This window comes from Triticum dicoccoides, chromosome 7B, assembly GCF_002162155.2.
Source record: "Triticum dicoccoides isolate Atlit2015 ecotype Zavitan chromosome 7B, WEW_v2.0, whole genome shotgun sequence".
Lineage (NCBI taxonomy): Eukaryota > Viridiplantae > Streptophyta > Magnoliopsida > Poales > Poaceae > Triticum > Triticum dicoccoides.
The window spans coordinates 238,081,313-238,091,496 of record NC_041393.1 but is presented as its reverse complement, the minus strand read 5'-3'; the positions used below and the strand labels follow the sequence as shown (position 1 = coordinate 238,091,496).

General features: G+C 44.8%; 1 protein-coding gene across 1 annotated transcript; it reads left to right on the top strand.

Annotated features, from left to right (window-relative positions):
* The first annotated feature begins 502 nt into the window (after positions 1 to 502).
* On the top strand, positions 503 to 4,403 carry LOC119335262 (probable protein S-acyltransferase 7). Its single transcript, XM_037607407.1, has 5 exons — positions 503 to 861; positions 2,222 to 2,404; positions 2,733 to 3,023; positions 3,202 to 3,435; positions 3,522 to 4,403. Exons 1-5 carry the CDS (start codon positions 775 to 777, stop codon positions 4,041 to 4,043), a joined length of 1,317 nt encoding a protein of 438 aa, XP_037463304.1. The 5' UTR covers positions 503 to 774; the 3' UTR covers positions 4,044 to 4,403.
* Positions 4,404 to 10,184: the final 5,781 nt, after the last annotated feature.

Here is a 10,184-nt window from a genome sequence, read left to right as displayed (position 1 = left end):
ATCCAAGAAAGGACCGACAAAGCACGTAGGCTCTAGCGGCGACACACATGGTGCTTGCCCGTCCCCAACACCTCCATCATAGCAGCGCGGGTGTCCCCTGAAGCACCTAGGTGTCCCTCATATCTCCTTCACTAGCGTCAATGGAGGTACGCCATGAGTAGCAACGAAGAGCTTGCAATTTCGGGGAGATATAGGTGAAGAAGAAAGATAGGAGAGAGCGCGAAGAGACAAGGTTGGAGGCGAGTGGCTTTCAACCGGTGTGTGGTCTACACCAGGACGTGTGGCACCCAGCGAATGCGGTGGATTTCTTTCGAGAAATCAGTTGGCTGAAGCCAAGCATTTTCCACAGTTTAATCATTCTACAAATTAAATTCGCGGTAAACGGTTATGGTGTGGCCGATTTGACCTTTTGTCGCTGCCTCGAGCCGAGCGTGCTCCGACTGATTTTGAGACGCCATTGGATGCGAGCGCGCCCGGTCAAAAGCGGGCGCGCGGCCACGTCCCTGTCGTCCGGCCCTGACCCGACCGGCCGAGCCCGAAGACCTCATCGTCCTCGTCCCCTCCCACCTCTCCTTTTTTCCGCCTCGCGCCCGCCTCCGTCCACGCCGCCGCCTCCGCAGCAGCCCTGTCGCCGGGGTGACCTCGGTGCGGCGGCGTTGCGTCCGGACCTCTCTCCGGGGAAGGCGAGGCAGGACGGGTCATCATTTGCCGTAGGGGCGGAGGTCGCGTCGGGGGGAGGGTGCTCTAGGGTTTCCTGCCTCTGCGGCGGGCGGCATGTACGTGCCACGGCCCTCCCGCTCCGATGGCAGCCGAGACGCCGGCGAGCAGCCTAGGGTTTACCAGGTTTGGCGCGGAAACAACGTACGTTCTCTCTCTTTCTCCCCCCTCTGTCTCTTGTCCATCGCCGTAGGAGGGATTTCAGTCTGGATATACGAATGTACAGATACGCTCTATGCGAGTCGCTTAGCTATCTGTGAAATTGAGTTTCTCTTTCAAGAGTGGCTAACGTTCACTAGACTAGAAATTTGTTGTGGAGTTAGTCAGAATGGGTTTTTGATAGTCATGTCGGTTTTCCTCTTGTGCGGTGTGAACATTTGCATTCGAATAAGAGCAAACTCATACCTGTTACTCTGAAATTATCTTTTGACCCATCGCCAGTTTACCTCGTACTGTGAATTGGAGATTGATAAATGATCAGTACTGGAGGTGCTTGTGAGTTACTTGGATGGCTGCCGCTCTGTGATGGCTGTCACCCCAGAAAAATGGAAGTTTGGTTCCATTTGGAAAAGATATTTTGTTTTTCTTTTGTTCATTACCATACAACGATACATCTGCGAAATAGGTATTTCATTCGGATAAATTCAGGTGAGATATATGTTGAGCAGTACAATCGATGGATTTTAGTTGAAAATTTTATCCACAGTTTTGATGTTTGGTCTTTGTCTCTATGATGAACAGCTAGCTCCTTGCGAGTTCACTCGCCAAAAAAAAAAACTCCTTGTGAGTTAGTATATGTAAGGATGCCTATGCTTTAGCTGCAACTGATTTCAATTAGTACGTAGGTGAAATGAAACTATGCAAAGTAAGGAGTTGTATGTGTAAAGATGTCACCAATAGTATAAGATTTCTTTGCAATTGCTACCAACGTTGATATGTTCAAGTTGATAACGATGATTTTAGAAAACCTTGTTTCCTGACATCCAAGCCTGCTAGTTTCTCATATTTTTAGTCTTGTGATACTTTTGTTATCCTTGGAATGAGTCATGATTGAGTGCACTTACAATACTTTTTGCTAGCTCTTAGATATGATGGACCTTGTTCATGTTAATATTTTCATGAGCTTTGTCATATTGTTCAGAAATCACGATAAATTGCATTTTGTTCTCTTTTCTGTACATATGGCTTGATATTGACATATGTTTTCTAGTAGAACTAAATAGTCAAAATGGTCATTGGTGAAAGATACAAAATTCTTTAGCTTATTAACTTATGATAGCTCAGCTATGCCATCAGTCACTGTTTAGGTGAGCTTCAACTTAAATCCAATAGAAGCTTAAGCTCCTCCAAAGGGTCTACAGCTTGCAGCACTTCACAGGAAAGCTTTTGTTGCTATTTAGGCTGTACCACTGCTTTGAATTTAAAACATTTAATGTTTGCTATGATTGCTTATTACAACCACATTTGCTGAATTTTGTTGATGACATGCCTTTGCATTTTTCAGGAATTCTTCTTGCAAGGGAGGCTTATATTTGGGCCTGATGCGAGATCCATATTTCTTACTATGTCCCTCATCTTTGTACCAGTGGTGGTGTTCTGTGTGTTTGTCGCCAGACACCTCATAAATGACTTTCCTGATCACTGTGGTATCTCAGTGATGGTAGTGGTAGTTGTCTTCACCGTCTATGTAAGCATACTAGTACATCACAAGTCATTAATTATTTATGATTAGAAGCAAAAAATAAAAGGTACTCCCTCTGTTCACAAATGTAAGACGTTTTGGCAGTATAAATTAAACTGCTAAAACGTCATACATTTGTGAACATTAAACTGCCAAAACATCTTACATTTGTGAACAGAGGGTGTATTACTTAACTTGTAAAATGAAATGGTCCAAGTGAACTTATTTTATTTTGTTTACTGTCTCGTACATAGTACCGGCCATGGTTCTTTCGATGATAGTTTTTGCATGCATTGTAAATGTAAACACAACTGAGCTTCTTTTCCTTTTCTAGGATTTGACGCTACTTCTTCTTACATCTGGTAGAGACCCTGGAATAATACCTCGCAATACTCACCCTCCTGAACCTGAAAGCATCTATGGGAGCAATTACATTAGAGGTCAAACACCGCTCCGTTTGCCTCGGACGAGGGATGTTGTTGTAAACGGAATTAGTGTGAAGGTTAAGTATTGTGACACCTGCTTGCTTTACCGACCACCTCGATGCTCACACTGTTCTATTTGCAATAACTGCGTGGAACGGTTTGATCATCATTGCCCATGGGTTGGCCAATGCATTGGGCAGGTAAGCATGGAGATTTGTAACAGTTTGTAATGTATCCTTATTTTTCAAAAGCATGTTGCTTGGGCGTGCTCATAGGTATTTCAAGGTTGCTCTTTGTGCTGACATTTCTGATTGTAGGATTTCTGCTCACTTATCTTCAATATCAGTTGGGTCTAATCATAAGCAATATTTGATGCAGCGTAATTATCGGTTCTTCTACATGTTTGTATTCTCCACCATGTTAATCTGCCTCTACGTATTTGCCTTCTGTTGGGTGTACATAATCAAGATTAGTGATGCTGAGCATTTGTCAATTGGGAGGGCAATGTTAAAGACACCAGCCTCAATTGTTCTGATTGTCTACTGTTTTCTTTGTGTGTGGTTTGTTGGTGGTCTGTCTGTCTTCCATTTCTATCTGATGAGCACAAACCAGGTAGGCGTTGGTTTATTTTAATAACCATCTCCTATTCGTAGTACTTGCAATTCAATAGTTAATCATATACCCATTTCCTTTTGTAGACAACTTATGAAAATTTCAGATACCGCTATGATCGGCTGGCTAACCCCTATAACAGAGGTATTCTGAACAACATTCTAGAGATATTCTGCAGCTCTATTCCTCCTTCAAAGAACAATTTTCGTGCAAGAGTCACGGTAGAGCAAGGTGTAGAACAAGCACGATCTTCATCTAGGGGTTCCATGAGCCCCAACATGGGCAAGGCTGTTGGAGATCTTGAAATGGGCAAGAAGCCAGCGCCTTGGGATGAACCCAGGACGACAGCCGATATTGGCGACTTGGAAGTAGGTCTTGGTGGCATGTTGGATGAGAAAGAGGGCAGAGTAACCCATGCATCCCCAGATGTTAGCCGAGATGAACTTTCCGCGGAGCTTGTGGAAGGCCGAGCAGGCATGCATTCAAGGCATTCAAGCTGGGATCCTAGAGCTGAAACCTCGGAGTCAGTGAACGGCAATTCTGTGCAAACAGCCCCTACCGAGGAGGCTAATGGGGGCGGCCATGTTACTACGAGCGGTGTGCACTAGCAAGCACAAACGGAATGCTACAGACGAACACTTGAGCTCTGCGTTGCAGTGCGCCATCGATCATGTTCTGAATGGAGCATCATGTGTATACCAGTTGTGGCAGGATAAGGTCCTGGACGTGTGTAATTCAGAACAGACTTCCCGGCGGTGCATCAGACCGTCCAAGCTTGTGTTGTTGTGTGTGTTTGTTGTGTCGAGAAAGTGGCCTATAATAGCTCAAGCTCCCACCCTTCCCGGGTTTGGGTTGATGTTGTATCTGCAATGCAATTGTGTGTGTGTATATATATACAAATTATGGGACAGTTTGTTTTCTCAGGAGGTGAGGCATATTTAATCAAGATTTATTATCTCGGAGTGTAATCTGAGCTGTGTTGAATGGCAAGTGAATGTAGGTTCGCAGATTTGGAACCTTGAGGGTACGCTCCGACCTTCTTTAGTAGTAGTTCAACTAAATGAACTAAAGTTTCAGAATTCACACCACTTTAGAAAATCTAGTCCATATGATTTGTTTCTTGTAGAGCTGCATTCAGTATTTGCCCGGGAGAGGAAATTTGTGCCCTTGTCTGCTTGTAATAAGGATGTTGCTCAAAAATTGCTCCCGAGTTACCACTACTACTTTGCAGACGTGTTCTTTGGGCATATATTCTTGGTAGGCATTCTTCATTCTTCCTACGGCCCTAATCAAACAGGGCCCTTAACCGAGCTTGCCAGCTACGTATGCTTTGAAATTCCAAACAGGGCCATTGCCAAGTCTGCTGGCTGTCTGGCCCTGAGGCCTGAGCCGTCGCAGCAGACAGACGTGCAGGCAAGAACTGGTGTCGCGAATCATGCTGCGTAGCCTTTTTTTTTTTGAATAGTTTGAATTGCTTATTACATGTGTACGCGTTGCCGTTCTACGTCCAGTGTATTGGCAAATCAATCCAAGTCCAACTGCCCAATAGCCTCAGCACACATATGCAGGCGCGTTTCTCGTCTCGAGCCGACCAGGAAGGCCAATATGTGCAGACGATGCGACAGTGGCGCTCTCTCACACCATCCATCCTAGTACTTGGTCGCCTTGCCGTGCCCTCCCTGTGTGCCATTTCCCATCATAGCCTCGCGTGCGTCGACATCAAAAATCAAAACGGTGGGTGGCTCCAATCGCATTTAGCAGCTGGCAATACCACATGGCTGCCGACCCGGCCGTACGCATGCATGCATGTAGTAGTAGGATATGTATGTAGACACATTTCAGTATGTTTGTTTACTGGTTTCAGTCCGTATGGAGTTTGTATTGAAATATCCAAAACATCTTGTACCTCTCTAAATATAAAACTTTTAAAAGATTTAAATACGGACTACATATGGATGTATATAGACATATTTTAGAGTGTAGATTAACTCATTTTGCTCTGTATGTAGTCGGTATTGAAATATCTAAAAGGACTTATATATATGTAGGAACATAGGGAGTATTATTCTCAATGAAGTGAAGTGAAGTGAGTGAGAGGTCGGTCGAGAGCATTGCAATTTGCAAGCTAGGTAGGTGAGCTAGGCGATCGATCAAGCATGCTGGTGCAACTGAGAGTGAGAGGGATCGATCAAGCATATGCATATTGGAGGCTGGCATTGGTAGTGCCTGCAGGCCGCCGCAGTGCATGCATGGTGGCATCCAGCTCAAGTGACAGGCAGGCCAGCAGCTTTCGTTATCTCTAGATAGATAGATAGAAACAATTACAATTCCAAACTCAAGTACGGCCACGTTGCCATCCAAGATGCATGCATACACGGGAACAAAAGCGAATTTGCGGCCGCTAGTGGCGATAGATCTCATCTCAGGGCAGGGCAGGGCTAGTCTAGTCAGAGTGATGTATGGAAGCATAAGCGCTAAGACATGGAGTGAGCAACAGCTACCCTACCCGGCCGGGTATAGTGTGATTCTGTGCCCAAAACTGCATGCAACTTGCCTAGTCGCCTCCTGCCCGGTGCTACCTCAGCTCCAACGATCCACCGGCCGGTGCATGCGTAGCTGGCCGGCCACCGCACCGTTTCCTAGCTCGATCGACCTATAGCGATCCTTCCTATACCGCCCCGCTCTACTCTGCACGCACTTCCTATACCGTTTTCTCTTCCACTTTGCCACTTGTACCGGGGACGGACAAATGTGCTGCTTGCCCTGCCCTGCCTATGTGCGCCGTGGGGACAAAGATTGCAGGGCCTGCATGTCAGTCACTATCCACCGCCTTGGTGTAAACTGAGCAATGTCTCTGTCGTTAGGGCGTGTATTTCAGCGACCACTCTCCGCCTCAAAACGGCGCATGCCAGTGGGGCCAGCGTATCAGTGACTACTCGGAAGTGGTTTCTGGTATATGCCTCTAAGATGAACCGTTGCCTCTTGCACGAAAACACTAAAAATGGTGCACATATATGTGGATTGCCTATTGGGGAAGAAGAGTTGGAGCTGAGGGCGTGAATGGCTGCATTTTTGCATGTGGAACCATCCCCTGCTTGCTTAATTCCCTTTACCTTTTGCGGCTGTGATGTAGACGGGAGTGAATTCTGACAATAAGCGGCTTAATTAATTTGTCCTTGTATATTTGCGTCCTGCCTGAGGCATATATATGCATGGTAGCGTACAAGTCACCACACTAGCAAGAAAGAAGGTGCAGCTAGAGCTAGCTAGCGGGTTTTGCTATGGAGACGCATGCCACTTTTTGGCAAGAGCTAGCCGAGATGATCAGATGAAGGCAGAGCACCATGTCCTCTTTTTTTTTTTTTTTGATAAAGGTGTCATTTCTTCCTAATGAAAGCTTCTATTGATTCTTTGCCACGATAATGCAACCGCACAAGAGCTTTTCAGCTTCCGGTCTAGGATAATCTGTATTAACGAGACACACAAGGCGCCAAGCCCGAAATTTGATGCTTCGTGGGTTTAGGGTACAACACAATCACGAAAAATAAAAGGGCACACATTTATGGACGTTGAGAAATTCATTTAAAAAAACAAGCAAAAAATGTTGGGAACACTTTTGCCTAAGACTTTGGCTTGCAATTTCCAGGGATCTTCCTTTGGGCATACCTTTGCATGCCACGATGTGACAGACCGGGTGCTGACGAAATAGGCTTTATCTTTGTTGCGAGTTATCATGACTATATATATTGAGCATCTTGCTAAGGCATACGTGTGACGTGTCCAAGTGCATCACCGAATTACTAGCCCGGAACCATCATGAAAATAATGGGTTTCCGGCAAGAATTTGAAAACGAAACACGAATTAGTAGTATACATGAAAATTTTGCTTAATTAATTCTTCAAGATTTTCTTCTTTGTCATCACAAAAAATAGGATTTCCTTTTTAATGGAACCATTAGGGTATTATGGAAATACTCTCATGGAAAATGCATGTAGTATGAAGAATATGTTTCATCAGCATGTTGTTCAGGAATACTCTACATATCATGGTAAAGCAAAAGTAGCCTAAATTGTTTTTGACGGATGTTTTAAAATTAGAAACCAGATGCATGTGGAAGGCGCACATTGAATTTCTACCTTTTAGGAGCTAAGGCAGGTAAGATCAAAAGGTACAAACGCTCGTCGTTTCCTTAAAAGAGAGACCCCTTCCTCTCTAGTACAAGATGTGCTTAATTGACCCACGCCTAATCTGAAAATGACATACTCTAACTGAAGTGTTTGCTTGTAATTTTGGATATCACATGGACAAACATTTATACTACTCCGAAACGAAACCAAGGCCTTTTTCCAGCGGGTTGATTTCTCTCAATTCATATGAGAACCGAACCTAAATAAAAAAATTAAAAAAATTAACGTGCTTCAAGATCCATCAGTAAAATTGAAATTGAAGAGATACCTGCTCCCATAGTCCCATGCATGTATGCATTCTAGGTAATGGACTTGTAGTACTGCTGTTCCAGTAGAATTGGGAGCTCCATGATTGGTAGGCCAAGCAAGCAACCAATATATTTCTACCGTCCTTGATTATTCCTTTTGGTGTTGACTAGACGAGGCAACTGGAACCTCGTACGCCGATCGACGACATTGAGGCAGGCACTTTAATAATTCATTCACCACTACAGTGGCCACATAGGTTACAGCGCACAGGAGATAAGATATGACACAGAGGGAAAAAAGATTCAAGTTATTGAGAGCCCTTGGCACCAACTTGCCATTCTGGAAGAACCAACGACGGCCAGATCGGCTGCATATTGGCATGCCGCATGCACACGGATCAGAAAAGTCTAGTGGTGCTGAAAATAACCACCAAAATTCACGGCAAAAACATGCCATTTGATCACCTCGGTTGCACTGGTGCTGGTTTTCTTTGGGTGCAAAGGGCACAGGATCGCTGTCTCCCCTTCCTGCTGTCTGCATCTATGCGTGCAAGCTAGCCAGGGCCAGGGTTGTAAAGTTAACAACCACTTTGGTTCAAATGATTGTTGCAAGAATTTTGGAGCTTTACTGACTGTCATCAGAAATCATTATTTCGCGTGGGCGGTTTAATTTTGTAGGACTATGATTCATATGAATTTCGCTACTGAAGTCTCGTTCCTACTTCCTCCGTTCACAAATATAAGATTTTCTAACTCTTTTCCGAATCGAATGTATATGTACACGTCCTAGTGTGTTTGTTCACTAATTTCAGTCTGTATATGTAGCCCATATTGAAATATCCAAAACTTCTTATATTTATGAACGGAGGGAGTATTATTTTTGCCAATTTCTATTGACTCAAACGACCCCTCGGAACTTGATCAAAGGATTCGATGCATCACTACCAGTCTACCAAGCAACGCTATAGGGAGGTGGTAACTTGCGCGACACAGATTTATGCGCGAGCCATCGGATATACGCGCTCTTTTTGCAAGATATGGTTCGTTGATGTGCTCGTCTCACTGGCCCCCCGGCTGAAGGTGAAATGCTACTACAGAGGTCTTCATTGCGAGGGCCAGCACAGGGAAGGGAAGGGATCGGAAGAGATGAGGTGAGGTGAGAATTGAGATAGAAAGGGGAAAAGCTAGGCCTAACCTCTACTGCTGCAACCGGCACTAGTAAAACCCGTCCGGTGCATGCGCATTGTTTTTGGGGCTGACCACCCAAGTTGCCCAATGTCCACCCCATGATCTTGATCGTGCCTGAAACAAGATTGGGAAAATGGGCACAGCATTACCGGCACTAGCATGCAGTAGCAGGCCAACCTACCTACCCGGCTAGGTTAAGGAGATCTGTACTGTCTGCTCTTTTGCTTGATTATTATCCCAGTTTGAGTATAGTAGAAATTAATTTAGTCCGGTTCTGTTCCTTTCCATCCAGGAAAACAACAAAGAGCTTTCGCCACATTTACCCGTCACCTCCACCTCCAAGGAGAAAAGCGGTAAAGTTTGTTACGGCCACCCCAGACTTGCAGCAAAAACGGCTGTCGTCTCTTCTTAACCAGGAGAATACTACGTATATGGGCTTGACTCAGCGAGGGTCTTTGTCATATATATATATCTCGATCCCAGCTTGATTGACACCTGTGCCTGTCCATCATGCACTTATGTATAGCTCAATTAGTTGCTAATTCACACGGCTGTACTGTCCTCCACAGGTTTGTTCTGTGAACTATATAGCCAGTTACATATATAGATGTCCGGCATGCATCAAAGAATCTGTCCCTGGTTCCTTGTAAGAATTTAGCACCACTTGAGCTTCTCCACTACTAGTTAGGAGCATTTAATGTGTGTAAAACATGCTTTGATGGAGCTTCTTTATTTGAAATGTGATATGCAACTTTGTGATCAACAGGGTACGGCTTCAATAAAACAAAACAAAATATAGCATACATGAACTATTTCCAACAAGTGCACGCGCGTGGGAAAAATGTCAAAAGATTCTTAGCAGAGAATGCTGGTGTACAGAGATGGGTTCCAGCCACCTAGAGTTGTTCATACCACCACAAAACCACGGGCATTTAGATGGGTGTTGCAGAAAACCTAGACACTTGAGGAAATGGCATGGGAGACATGGTGATTATGCATAGGATCAGATTTGCCCTTCTTGAACGAGAAGTCTGCGGTACTGGCGGGCCGGCTCTGGCCGGAGCAAAGCTAGGTGGACGGCCATTGGTGAAATGCAGTACCCCACTATGCAACTGTAGGAACTGC

What these genes read in the sequence shown, in the direction of transcription:
- LOC119335262 (XM_037607407.1), top strand. Translation starts at nt 775, where the DNA reads ATGTACGTGCCACGGCCCTCCCGCTCCGATGGCAGCCGAGACGCCGGC. An exon ending in TTGGCCAATGCATTGGGCAG is followed by an intron (nt 3,024 to 3,201) that starts GTAAGCATGGAG and finishes TATTTGATGCAG; the next exon opens with CGTAATTATCGGTTCTTCTA. An exon ending in ATCTGATGAGCACAAACCAG is followed by an intron (nt 3,436 to 3,521) that starts GTAGGCGTTGGT and finishes TTCCTTTTGTAG; the next exon opens with ACAACTTATGAAAATTTCAG.